The sequence below is a fragment of the Hyperolius riggenbachi genome, chromosome 7 (assembly GCF_040937935.1).
Source record: "Hyperolius riggenbachi isolate aHypRig1 chromosome 7, aHypRig1.pri, whole genome shotgun sequence".
Taxonomy (NCBI): Eukaryota; Metazoa; Chordata; class Amphibia; order Anura; family Hyperoliidae; genus Hyperolius; species Hyperolius riggenbachi.
Genome location: NC_090652.1, coordinates 213,476,413 through 213,491,269, shown reverse-complemented (window position 1 = coordinate 213,491,269; position 14,857 = coordinate 213,476,413). Strand labels below are relative to the sequence as shown.

The 14,857-nt window shown below is 43.0% G+C and overlaps 1 protein-coding gene across 1 annotated transcript in view; it reads left to right on the top strand.

Moving 5' to 3' along the window:
• The window catches only part of ORC2 (origin recognition complex subunit 2), a 79,874-nt gene that overhangs the window by 51,389 nt on the left and 13,628 nt on the right, over positions 1 to 14,857 (top strand). The window contains exons 12-15 of the mRNA XM_068245136.1: positions 126 to 222; positions 3,922 to 4,068; positions 6,381 to 6,552; positions 14,645 to 14,706. Coding sequence (XP_068101237.1) covers positions 126 to 222; positions 3,922 to 4,068; positions 6,381 to 6,552; positions 14,645 to 14,706 — 478 coding nt within the window. The remainder of the gene's footprint in view (positions 1 to 125; positions 223 to 3,921; positions 4,069 to 6,380; positions 6,553 to 14,644; positions 14,707 to 14,857) is intronic.

Sequence of the window (14,857 nt, the reverse complement as noted above, 5' to 3'; positions counted from 1 at the left end):
TTTCATGTTTGTATGACAGGCATTGATTTTTGGTTGCATTATTCAATACTTGATGTTTGTAAGAGACCTATTGATTGTATGTTCATCTTTTTTTGGAATATTCTGTATATTTATGTTTTGGTTAGATTTTGAATTCTATCACAGAAGAGGCTCTTGGTCACTCTGGTACTTTTCGCAGCCCCTTAGATCAAATGGACTTCATACTACAGAAATTTAAGAAAGGTAAGATAAATATACCAATGTGGACACATTTGTTGGTACCTCTACAGTTCACTAATAAAAAAAAGTGTTTGGCTCCAAAAAAAGTGTACCATGTATACCTGCATGCCATTTGTAACCTAGTAAAACAAAGCAAGCGTGAATAGAGATGGAGTATTGATTATTCTGCAAAAAAAAATTCTAAGTTGGCATGGACCATTAGTTCCCATAGAAAACACCATAAATATGTGTATTAGAGTAGGTTTTCATACTAGATGTTTCATTTAATTAGTGCCACACAAGTCCAATTATGTAGTCAGCCATGCGTATGTACTCAATTTTATACCTATATAGAACATTAAAACTTATCTTTTACTTAATATGTACTGTATTTAAAGAGTACAAAAAAATAACAAAAAGTAATCCTTCAATGATAAAGATACTAATTAAAGCAGCTTTAGACTGATCCGGGAGAGGCAATTGTAGTTTGCAGGCTAAACAGGTGGCTGTATCAGTTTGCATCTCCCTAGAGTCTGCCCTTTGACCCAGAATAAACTATTTGCTATTACTACAGGTGCATACACTCGCACTACAAAAGGCAACGACGGGTCCGCCGGACAGGCTGAGCGGATCGTTCAGAAACAGCCTTATCAGTCTGCCGTCAGCGCATACACGCGCTACTGTCGGCTTAAAGACCGCCCAGCGGGAGGGTCCGGCGGACCCGTCGTTGCCTTTTGTAGTGCGTGAGTACGCACCTTAACATATCGCCCCACCACAACCCAACATGTTTCACCCCCATAAAAGTCAGGCTGTCCGCGACTGACAGAAGTGACGGGACCCAGTTCCCGACGCTGCAGGCAGCGGAGGATGGCGGCGTGGGAGCGATCCAAGCGGATGGAGCTGGAAGAAGCCCCAGGTATGTATAAATCTTTTTTGCTTTTGAGCTCTGGTACACTTTAAAGCCGCTTCATGTTCCTATGAAAATATGCAAATATTTGTTTAAGTTTCATGGCACTGTAGCCAACCTAAAGTTATTTTGAAAAACTGTGCTCACAGGTGTCTCCTCACAGTGATGGTGCTTTTCCTAATGCGTGTAATGTTTTTCAATACCTCAAAAAACATAAAGAACACACATTAGTGTAATACTGTATACAAAAAACACCCACCTGCTCAAATCCAGCGTAGTGCATAACATTCACTTCAATATAATGTGATAGCCGCTCACCCTTTTGTGTTGCTGCCACACCACAGACAGCCACAATGCTTATGTTAGCAACCTCCATCGCCATATACATCTACCATCTCCTCATGCATAAAAGCAGGCCTCTCAACCTTTCCTCTGCTGTCCACCTTATAAGACAGCAGCAGCACTCAGTACACAGTCTCCCGTCTCTCTGTTGCTACTTCTGGTCCCAGAGTGACAATACTTCACTTTGTAGCATGCAATCAACTAAAAACAAAAAGGCTTGGCATAGAGTAAAAGCTCTTTTTATTTAAAAAAAAAAAAAGTTACAGCTAATGCACTCTCACAATCCTTCATAAAATCACAAGCATGTAAGAAGCGGCACCACTCATGCTGACCATCTCCATCTTGTGGCTCTTTCTAACGCGTTTCGTACACACTTCCAACCTCCCTAGAAGCAGCCAAAAGAGGAATGGTAGGAGAAAAGCCAAGATTGCATTCCCAAGAGATATAGGCTGTATTCTAAGGTCCGACAGTGTCTTAAATCACGATGTGTCACTCTTTAAAATGAACCCGAGGTGAGAGTGATATGGAGGCTGCCATATGTTTCCTTTTAAATAATACCAGTTGCCTGGCAGACCTGCTTATCTATTTGGCTGCAGTAGTGTCTGAAGTACACCAGAAACAAGCATGCAGCTAATCTTGTCAGTTGTGACAATGTCAGAAACCTCTGATCTGCTGCATGCTTGTTCAGGGTCTATGGCTAGAAGTATTAGAGGCAGAGGATCAGCAGGATAGCCAGGAAACTGGTATTGCTTACAAGGGAATAAATATGGCAGGCTCCGCACAACTCTTGCCTTGGGTTCACTTTAAGTTAAACCTGTAGCCACTGGAAACATACAAGTTTGATGCTTACCACAGTAGGGGGAAGCCTCTGAATGCTCCAGAGACTTCCCTGGTTCTTCAAGAGACCTTTGCTGCCGCCTGGGACACTCTTTGCACAGGTGACAGGACCATCCAGAGGTGTGAGTAGAAGACCCCAGTAACGTTTACCATAGCTGCTCTTCACAGTATACAATTCTGAGCACACTGCTTACCGGTGCGCCTGCCTATCGCAGCAATGGCACGCGGCAGCAGGTTGCTATATGCAAAACGGATAGCTACCCTGGTGCCTATCACCACCTTGAGGAGAAGGACAACTTGCCACAACAAGCCTGGCCCCTGGCTAGTAGGACGCATGCCTCTTTTGCTGGTCTCTCCTATACTGGACTGCCAGCCATCAGATCAGGTGAGATTCCTACACCAGCCTCCCTTCACACACCAGAGTCCCTGAGTGTTCTCTCTATTTGTGTCCTTCTACAGTTCAAGACCATCCAGAGGCTTCCCCCTGCTGAAGTAAACTTTTCCTCTGACTAGAGGTATCCTTTAAGTGACAGCAGCTCAATGGAAGAATACCCAGGAGTATGCCAAATGAGAGAGAAAACGTAGACAAGGCAGACTGGAATCTGACCCTAGACTCCAGTACATACACTACTTGATACATACATTAGACTATGACTATGGTAGGGATTAGATTGTGAGCCCCTCTGAGGGACAGTTAAGTGACAAAACAATATACTCTGTACAGCTCTGTGATAGATGTCGGCGCTATATAAATACTAAATAATAATAATAATTTGCTAAATTTCATAGATGACAAAGCACAATGCTTCTGAGAGAATGTCTTTTAAACAGAAGAGAAATGCTTTTTGACCAGCTACTGTCACCACTGTCAACATAAAATTGCATCATACCTACTGTAAAACATGTAATTTTGACAACCAATATTTTTCTCATGGTTCTAGATATTTTTTTTTATACATTGCTATTATTACTCAACAAAATAAAAATAACTCTTTACATATAAAAATGTATTCCTCTGGTTATGTGCAATGAATATACAAAAATTGCGTAGAACATGGTCATAATGAAAAGTATTGGTCAGCAAAATTACATTCATTCTCTGTCTGTGGCATGCTGTGACATAGTTTGCCATGATTGTCACTGTGGATTCCTCCTCTTTCAGTAGAATGTAACGTTTTCTCTCATATCTCTTTCTCTTTTCCTCCTTTGAGGCATAAGTACCAGTATGCACCTAGCCATGCCTATTACCAGAAGTTTCTAATAACTGACTGGCTATTTTTAGTTATCATTTCTAATAAAAGACTGTCATACCGGAATATACCTGCTAATGCCATGATTCCCAAGCTGTCTGGGAAATGCATAACCTTTTTTCCACAGGCTGATTACTTCCACACGGCTATGTAAACTAATTATACAGTATTTCAACAATGAAAAAAGAAAAGTAAACATTATAAAAAGAATAATGCAATATTTTTTACACTAGAAGTTGCTGTACCTCCTTGCTTTTGCATTTACCAAATAAGTCCATATTTCCTCACCCTTTTAAATTCAATTGTCTTTGTGAAGATCTTATAGTAAATACATACTGCATCAATTATTATTGTAATAGTAATACAAATACCCTGTATCCCTTTCAGATTCCACTCTACAGCTTTACCTTCTCATTCATAACTTGGACAGCCACATGTTAAGGGGAGATAAAAGCCAACAGATCCTTGGGCAACTGGCTTCTATCCCCAATATCCACCTTCTCGCTTCCATTGATCACATTAATGCTCCTCTAAGTAAGTGTATAGTGCAATTTTTTTAATAAGAATAGTAAAAGAACAACTGTCTGAAGAAAACTCAAAACTAAACTTCCATGACACATAAACGTTGTATGTTTAAGGTGTACTTGCAGGGAAAAAAGTGCCTAAATTAGATACTTACCTCAGTAGAAGAAAGACTCTGGGTAATTCCAGATTAATGTATAATTTGATTATACATGGAATTTTTTATTGACGCAAGTGTAAGTCTTCCCAGTCAAGTTAATGGCTGCACTTGGGGACCAGGAGGAGGTTCATGACTACACTGCATATAGTATTGCAACCATTACCCCCACCTGTCCCTTAAAGAGAACCTCTACTGAGTAAAATTATTTAAAATAAACTCATGAGGTAACTTCAAATGAACATTACATAGTTACCTTGCTATTCGTTCCTCTCAGAAGCGCACCATTTTCTTCTGACAGTGATTGCTCTGAGTTCTGACAACAGTTTGTCAGAATTGAAATATATCAGTTGCTGTCAGTTATTTATCAGTTGCTGTCAGTTATAGCTGTGAGGACAACTGATGTGCCAAGTAATGTCTATGTTTTCCTATGGCTCAAGTAGGCGATATGACAGTTTAACAGTGTGCTGACCAAAAAGCTGTTATGGGGTAATGACCATTTTCAAAATGGAGGACAGAGAATTCCCTTGATCAGTGGTTACATTTAAAAAGTATAATCGCAAAGACAACCTAAACCAGTAGTAGAATATCTATATGTCATTTAGAAGTCAGGTTCTAAAATGGGAGTTTTATTCTTGGGTAGGAGAGACTAAAGTATTTCCTAGATGTTAGTCATCACACCCTTTCTTAATACTGTTGTACATGGGAATACACCGAAAGATACTGTCTTCCTATTGTAATTTCTTGGAGCTGTAGACGTGAGTGAGGGGAGCCAAAGCCATGACAGGTGTGCAAAGTAAGGGCTAGTGCACATCATAATCGCAATCGCTAGCACTTCGTGATTTGCAAAGCGATTTTGTTAATCGGTTTTCAGATCGACTTTTGAATGAATGAGCATTTTTGCACATTCATTCAAGCTGAATCTCTCCAAAAAATGCTACATGCAGCGCTGCTGTGGGAACACCCTCCTAGGGTTACATTAGCCAAGCGTTTTTCAAAGCGCTCAGAGGAGCTCTTGATGTGCACCAGCCCTAAGCTGCAACAGTGGGAGGTGTGATCTCAGAGTGAAGTCCAGATCCAGAGTCCTAACAGGGAAGCAGTCAGTGAGCTGGGAAAATACAGTCACCCAGTCCCTGTGTAGGGAGGCTGGCTGATGATATGAACTGGAAACTGCATAAGATGGGGGAGGCTGGAGTGTGGCGAACAGTCTCTGACTCTTAACTCTGACTTTTATTTGAATTCATCAGATTTGTTATTTGTTACAAGCAATCATTTTGCTGTACCACACACTTCATGGTGTCTGGTGATCACAAGCTGTGTCCACTCTAGGTGGTGATGAATCATTAATAATGCTTTTTGTATCAGTGAAGCTGCAGATTTATTTCCTGTTAATCCCGACATATGCTCTACTGATTAGTAAAAGGGCTTTTTTTTGCCTGTTAAAGGAACATTATCGACTAACATGTTTTTACCAATTGAGATAGGAAATGTTTGGGAAGTGCTGCTAAGTACTGGTGTATACATTTGAATATCTCTGAACCATGAGGGGAGGGGGAATTCCCTCACACTTCGTCTGTTAACCCTGTGTGTGAGAGCCCTGCCTGTCTCTGACTGAGCTCTCTGCAGGGAGCATAGGAAAGTGTGTGTGTGTGTGTGTGTGTGTGTGTGTGTGTGTGTGTGTGTGTGTGTGTGTGTGTGTGTGTGTGTGTGTGTGTGTGTGTGTCATAGGAAATGTATCGTGTGTTTGTGAGGAACCTGAAAGGGTTTTCATATAACTCTGCTTCAAGATTACACAGTTGTTAGCATGTCAGGCTACAGAGATCCACCTATACAAATGAGACATTCCAAACGTAGTTAAAACCTACACACAATGAATTAAAGTTTTTGCCGCTGATATTTAACATGAAAAGTAGGAAATTTTTACACAGTAACATTATTTGTACATTGTCATTTTAGATCACTTGGTTTGATAGTTTTCCTTTAATTCTGAACTTCTTTTAGGAAAAAGAAAGCAAAATTGTGCTCGATAATGTATACTAGCATGAATTGTGCAGCAATAACCTCTTATATGCTCTGTTAATACTGTTTTACAGTAGAGAACAATTCATTTACTTATATAATGCTATTTAGTAGATATGAATAATAGTTTTCTAACTTGTTTTTTCAGTGTGGGACCAGTCAAAGCTAAGTCTTTATAACTGGCTGTGGTATGAAACTACAACATACAGTTCCTATGTGGAAGAGACCTCCTATGAGAACTCGCTGCTGGTGAAACGCTCTGGAGCCCTGGCCCTCAGCTCACTCACTCATGTCATGCGCAGTCTCACACCCAATGCCAGGTACATAGCAGCTTTTCTTTATAACATTTTCGTGTGTGTATGTGTATATATATATATATATATATATGTATGTATGTATGTATGTATGTATGTATATATATATATATATATATATATATATATATATATATATTATATACAGCAATGGAGCATATGGTGATTAGTGTACACTGGCTGGCAGGCAAAGGTTATCTGCAGTGAAGTAACTTCAAGAGACAGTGCTTCCCCTGTCAGGCCTCCCTACTCATGTTGGAATTGAATGGATGGCTTTTCTGACCGGCAGGGAAACTCAGACGCTACACTGCCTTTGCTCAATTTCAGTTTTCTTTATACATACTGATCTGACCTTAATAACTAGTATAAATGTAAACATAGGTTTCACTGTAGATAACTGCTGATCGTGCACTTTTTACCATATGCTCTGTTTGTGTTTCCTGGATTACTATAATGTATAAAAGACATATTGTGCCGCCATGGCGAGATAAGAGACATTAATAAAATCCACACACATACAAGAAAAACCTACTATATGGAGGGTGGAACTGGTGTACATCCACGATCAGTCTCCAGAGCGGGAGCCATGGCTGGCAGCTCTCTCCAAGCCAAGGTTAGACTGGAAATGTCTGTCCTTCCATCTCACACATGGTCAGGGGTCACTATGTGTTTTGGGGGACGTTTTTAGCCATTATATAGGCTGTTTTTCTGTGTATTCCTGTATCAATGGAAGATTGCTGGACTATTAGTCTTTTTGTTATTAGCTGGTTTGATAGCCTATATTGTGATTAGCACTTACTGATTTTTCTACTATAATGGATAGCTGAATTGTACTGCAAAATTCACCCATGCCTTTTCTCTTCCTTTTAAAAAGACTTCTCACTTCATCCTTCCCTTTTATTTCTACAATTGTTGTGACCTGCACACAGTGCTTGCAACCTAGCCACAGTGGCTGCAGTATAAGCTTATCATTGTGGTACTTGGAGGGGTAGCCCTGCACTGGGCGGGGCTTAGGATGAGACTCCTAGGCAGTGATCACAGTTTGGTTGCAAGGCTCTCTCTCCAGAACTCCACTATGTAGTTAATTTATGCTGCAGTCCAGGCTTTGTATGTGAGTAGAAATCTAGCCAAAAGCTTTTGTTTGGTTCGAATTAGAACCTGGAGGGGTTAGAACCTATATCCGCTTTCCACAGGAGATACAGACTGAAGTAAAAAAAAAAATCTATATCTTTTTGTTTAGGTGTAATGCTGGGTACACACGGTGCGTTCCCGCACTCGATGCCCCGCTCGATTCCCGGTCGCTCGATTATTTCCGAGCATTTCCGATCGCGTTTCGATGATTGTTAGGTCGATTCTCATGTAAAGTATGCCATATGCCAAATCGACCTAACGATCCATCGAAACGCGAATCGGACATGTCGGAAATAATCGAGCGCATCGAGTGCGGGAACGCACCGTGTGTACCCAGCATAACAATGGTCAGTATAAACAAATAGAAACTTGCAGCTAGGACAACCGATATAAATACAATCCTAAAAAATCCAGGAAATGGTGTTGTTAAATTGTTGCCTTTTCTGCCACACTGATCCCAGCAGTTCCTAACTTACATCCATCCTAGGCACATGTATGTTTGATTGCTAATACAAGAAATGGATCAACAGGACCATCAAGAGATCATTTTACATCACCTTTCCCTTTGTCACTCTGCATAAGGGATGTCAAACTCAAATACTAAGTGGGCCAGTACTGGGACCAAGTCACGGGCCAACCTCAATGTCTAGTTGCCACATCTCTCCCTTATAAAGTTCCCTGGTGTCTAATAACCACCCTTCATCCCCTATACAGTTCCCTGATGTTTAGTGGTCCTCCCTCCCTCATCTACACAATTTCCTGATGTTTAGTGGTCTTCCTCCCTCATGCAGTTTCCTAGTGTCTAGTGGCCCCCTCCTTTCCCTATACAGTTCCCTGGTGTCTAGTGGCCCCTTTCCTCTCCTATACAGTTCCCTGGTATCTAGTGCTATAATCTAGTGCTATTGCCCTCCCCATATGGTTTCCCTGGTGATCTAGGGATTATCCTTTAATATAGCTTCTCTGGTAGTCCTAAGTGGGCCAAACATAATGCAAAGTAGGGAAACCTGAGGGCCAAATCTGATGGCTCCGAGAGCCAGATTTGGCCCAGGGGCCAGAGTTTGACATGCATGCTCTACATATAGAAAAGACACAACATTTATATTGTGCTTTTCTCCTGGCGGACTCAAACTGCTAGAGCTGCAGCCACAAGGATGCTCTCAGTAGGAAGTATTGCCCAATGTCTCCTGCTGAATAGGTGCTGGCTTACTGAACAGGAAGAGCTGGGATTCGAACCCTGGTCTCCTGTGTCAGAAGCAGAGCCCTTAACCAGTACACTATCCAGCCACTGCTGTAGGCCACTAAAGGAAAGAAGATGATGAAGATGATTGCATGAAAGGAGGGGACATAATGATGGCCCTGGAGGGAGAAGTACGCATAGTTTACGTTTTTAAAAGTGAAAATTACTATAGCAAAATGTTGGTAAATGATATCTTGCTACTTCTTAAGTTAACACTATTGTCACTCAGAACCATTCCTTACCTATGACTAACCTTAACTCTCTCTTTCTCTCTCTCTCTCACACACACACACCTCTACCTAACCCTCAACCCCTCCCCAAATGCCTAACTGAATTTGCGCAGCAAGGTGTCCATTTCCTGCCCTACACAGCATGAAATCAATTGGAAATTGTCCTAGCACTCCTGCTGTACAAACCTCCACCCCTCTCCTCCCCTCCCTAAGTGTATATGTGTCCCCATGCACAGTGTTGAAGGCTCACCTGACAACACAGGCCAGCCCGGTTAGTTACCAGCACATGGGGTTCAGCGATTATGTAGCTGGAACCCACATCGGCAGTACTAGTGGTAACCGTATGTGGGGAGGGTTAGTGTTAGTTGTAGATATGGGTAGGTAAGTGTAAGGAGTAGGTAGTGGAGGGTTAGTGTGAGAGGAAGGTTGGGTAAAACAAAATCAATAACAATTTCGGTAAAATTACTGATCTTCTACTAACCGGCATTATCCAGAGATCATTAATAGAATATCGTTAACATTGCCAATGGTCTACTAGCAGCTTCATCTGGCACACAAATTTGCACATGTATCATGTACCAGAAAACCATATGGCTTCAATAGTGAATGGGACACAGCTTTTTCTATGAGTAATGAATTGTGCGTACCGTATATACTCGCATACAAGCTGAATTTTTGACCCCCAAAAAGGGGGCCAAAAGTTGGGGGGTCGGCTTGTATGTGAGTCTTGGGTAGTGGGTGGTGGTCCGCGGCCCCACCCGCTCCCTCCGCGGCCGCCGCTGCTATTACCTGTTCAGCCGGCGGCCGCTTCCTCTAATCCGGGTGCCCCTCTCGCTCTGCTCTCCATCATGCGTATCAGTGTATCATGTATCACAGCAGCGTGCCCGGCGCTGCTGCTGTGACGAGGCAGGAGAGAGCGGTTCCCGTTACCAGGTGAACCTCTTTCTCCTGCCTCGTCTCAGCAGCAGCGCCGGGTGCGCTGCTGTGATACACTGATACGCATGATGGAGAGCAGAGCGAGAAGGGCACCCGGATTAGAGGAAGCGGCCGCCGGCTGAACAGGTAATAGCAGCGGGGGGGGGGGGGGGTCGCAATACTGGGCACTATACTGGCTATACTGGGCACTTTACTGGCTAAACTGGGCACTATACTTGTTATAGTGGGCACTGTACTTGCTATACTGGTATACTGGGCACTATACTTGCTATACTGGGCACTATACAAGCTATACTGGGCACTATACTGGCTATACTGGGCACTATACTGGCTATACTGGGCACTTTACTGACTATACTGGGCACTTTACTAGCTATACTGGGCACTATACTAGCTATACTTTGCACTTTACTAGCTCTACTGGGGCACTACCTACCAATACTGGGTCACTTTACTGGCTATACTGGGCACTTTACTGGCTATACTGGGCACTTTACTAGCTCTACTGGGGCACTACCTACCAATGTCCCAGAAGAGCAAAAGAATCAACCTCGCACACAATGTTAATGATTGGGTTACCTTTTAAGCTACTGGTATCAGCTTTTCACTGTGCCTCCACGTTTTAAGAACATCAATCAGTTTACATCAAGAAAGGATTCCGTGGGCACCAGTTACTTAGAGCTTATATTTATTCCAGGAGCATATGCAGACTGATGACAAAAAACGATGTAAGATATTAATACATCACCCTTCCGGGGCTGCAAACATTCACAGAGGTGGTGTTTTTGTCGACAATTGTTTCGCGCTAAAAGCGCTTTTTCTTAGACATGACTCCTGGCGGGGAGAAGCTCCCCGCCATCTCAAAAAGCCCGGCGTTATATGGACGCCGGGACATCCTCCATTAGTCCGGAACGCCCTCCTCCCCCTGCCACCACTAGGCGGAAGTACGTCAGCGCTCCAGCTTGGAGCGCATCTGCACATGACCGCCCATGTTGGAACTTAGCCGCTCGCCTGTCGCACTCAAGCGTAACAACATCCGCTTGGTGCGTTACTAGGCAACCTCCCGTAGATACGGAGCGTCCCACTGCGGACAGAAAGAAAAGTGTCCGCAGTGCTGGGACGTTTTGTGGAGTTCAGACACCGGGTAACAAATGGAGGAGGGGGCGTAGACAGGACAGAAAAGAGAAGGAGCACAGGCTGCACTAAACTAAATATACAGGAAAGTTGATTACCTCCCTAGAGGATAGTAACATATACAGTACATAAGCTCAAATACAATCTATCTATCCATATATACTATGTGTTGAAGACTAAATGTGTGAAGAGAGACCCAGTGACAGAAGCAAAGTTTCCCAAAAGTAGAGACAAGAGAGTCCACATCAGTACTAATATTTTTCCAAAAATACACTAAATTCATTGCGATCATTGAAGCCCAAAGGTCCTAGGGCATCAGATCGACTGATTAGCAACGATTCTCTTTGTGAGAGCAAGTTATCTCTATTACCTCCACGTTTCACTAGCTCGAGACCTACCATTTTTAAAACGTTAGCATTAGCACCATGCATCTCTCTTACATGATTAATCAATCTTAATGCACCTATTCCCTTTTTAATTGATCGGCGATGTTCCACCAATCTTTCACGAATTGGTCGAGTGGTTTTCCCTATATAGAAATAGGAGCAGGGACAGAACATGCCGTAAGCAACGGATTTCGTCCTACACGTAATGAAATCCTTAATTTGGTGCGAATATCCACCTAATTGTACATGGTCAGTCCTGACCATGTATTTACAAGTGGGAAAGTGTCCACATGGGAATGATCCCCTACAAGGTGATCTATTTAACCAGGTTGAAGTACGGTCAGGGACATATTCACTTTGTGTGATCATTGATCATCTCCCGTGCTTGTATTTCAAAATCATCATTCATAGTGTTGTTACGTTTTAACCTTAGGAATTGACTATAGGGAATTGAGTTTTTAACATGGTGTGGATGATAGCTATCATTATGCAAGACGGAATTCGTTGCTGTAGCTTTGCGAAACCCTTTTGTGATTAGTTTATTCCCCACCACCTCCAAAGATAGATCGAGAAAGGGAACCTTTTCACCTCCCCATTCTCCCGTAAACTGCATATTCATATCATTCTGCTGGAGGTATGTTAGAAATTCGTCAAACTTCTCCCTGGTGGATCTCCATATGACAAGCACATCATCCACATACCTGGACCATGCTCTCAGATAACACCTATAGGGATTTCTTTCCCCATAGATGTAAATGGTTTCACATGATTACTAACTACTCTGGGCGAAGCCCCTTCCAGGATACTTTCTTTGCACATTCTTGCTCTTCCTCTCCTCCTGCCCCTCCGAACTTTTTTCCCCCTAAAGGGGTTTTGGATTTAGGTCTCTTTTGCTTTTTTAGCTTCACTTTCTGAGTCTGAGCCTGACTCGGAAGTCCAATAACCTCTCTTTGGTTTTCGGGGTCTACCTCTAGGTTTCTTTGGGCGTCCCTCTGGTTGTGACCATTGGAAAATATTTCCTGACTGGAAATCTTCTTGGTCTCTTAGATATTTCCCAAGTTTTCTCTCTTTAATTTCCCTCTGTATGGGAATTAATTTATTGTCAACTCTGTCAATTATACTTTTTAGCTTCGCCCCTGGAGCTACTGTCTGTAACTGGGTCTTTATATCACAAACTTCTTCAGTCACTTTATCATGTTCTTTCTCAGATCGTTCCAACACAATATCATTGAGAGCAGAGCCGGGACAAGGTCCTCCAGCACCCAAGGCTGAGAGTTTTAGCAAGCGTCAAAAACGCTGTCTTCCACTTGTATACAAACTCGGGATCATCTTTGTATTCTGATGGAGCTTTATAAAATCTAAAACCTCTAGAGGTATATCAAAGAGCGAGAGGGGCACCCGGATTAGAGGAAGCGGCCGCCGGCTGAACAGGTAATAGCAGCGGCGGCCGCGGGGGGGGGGGGGGGGGGGGATCGCAATACCGGGCACTATACTGACTATACTGGGCACTATACTGGCTATACTGGGCACTTTACTGGCTAAACTGGGCACTATACAAGCTATACTGGGCACTATACTGGCTATACTGGGCACTATACTGGCTATACTGGGCACTATACTGGCTATACTGGGCACTTTACTGGCTATACTGGGCACTTTACTAGCTATACTGGGCACTATACTAGCTATACTGTACACTTTACTAGCTCTACTGGGGCACTACCTACCAATACTGGGTCACTTTACTGGCTATACTGGGCACTTTACTGGCTATACTGGGCACTCTACTAGCTCTACCGGGGCACTACCTACCAATACTGGGGCACTATACTAGCTATACTGGGCACTATACTAGCTATACTGGGGCACTACCTACCCAGACTGGGCACTTTACTAACTATACTGGGGCACTACCTACCCATACTGGGCACTATACTAGCTATACTGAGGCACTACCTACCCATACTGGACACTATACTAGCTATACTGGGACACACTGGGGGGATCACGCAGCCTGCACCAATCCAGCATTTCCTACCCCTGGCTTATATGGGGGTCAATCATTTTCCCCTGGTTTCTTAGGTAAAAGTTGGGGGGTCGGCTTACATGCGGGACGGCTTATATGCGAGTATATACGGTAGATCATTTTTTGCTAGACATTGTTGGAGGCAAGCAGCCTTTGTTGCATGCACCCAGCGAGTGCTTGAATCACACTCGGGTCACAGGTGAACCTGAGCTTCCTCGATTTCATCACAATGATTTTTCTACCTATCATCGCTAAACACAGCTACATTCATTTGTCCTTAAAAATTACCCCCCTCCCAAATCTTTAGTCTTAAAGTTTAAATCTCAGCAGAGACTGCAAATAAGGGCAGAACTTGACAATCTGTTACCCTGGCTTGCTTGTTGTTGTACAGTTGTACAGAGGCGCCAGAAGTATAAACGTAGGTAAAAGGTTGTTTTGAAAAAAGAAAAAAAAACACTGGGGGGAGACGGGGTGTATCAGTGGTGGACCTTCCTCCCCAAAAATAGACAGGAAATGCTGTTGATAATTTCGACAAATGTACTCCAATTTACTGCCTGATGAGGTGGGATGTACATAAATAGTTTTTGTCGAAATTATCAACCACATTTCCTGTCTGTTTTTGGGGAACCTCCCCCCCCCCCCCCCCCCAACCTTTTACCTTCTTTTATACTTCAGCTGCCTCTGTACAACTTTACAATTACTGCTGTGTCCACCCCCGGTGGATGGGGACTTAGTTCCTTTTTTCCGATCTACAGAGAGTGACTTCTTAATCATGAGTGGGGAAAGGTCTAATACTCCCCACCTGCATATACTAGTGGTTACTTGGAAGGTAACCCAGAATTGTGAGTATAACATTATACTTGCCTTCCATTTCCATACTTTCAATACATACTACACTATATTGGGCTGTTGGTGTCTTCTCTTTATCCTCCTTGTTATTATGCACATGCCAAGTATGACCTTTATGCGCTACCTTTTTTGATGTATTGTAATCTATTTGAATGTTATCATTTTTTAGGGGGATTTTCCGGCTGCTGGCAGAGTATCAGATGGCAAATAAAGACAACCCTTCATACCAAGGTATGTAAGATGATTGCAGACTAAGCTGGAGACTGCCCCGTTACCTTCCCATGGTGAACTCCAAACCTGCTGAAAAGCTGCTGCAGCAGCAACCACCTGCTGTTCCCATTCAGACAGTTGGGGGGGGCTTTCACACTATGCACATTGCATT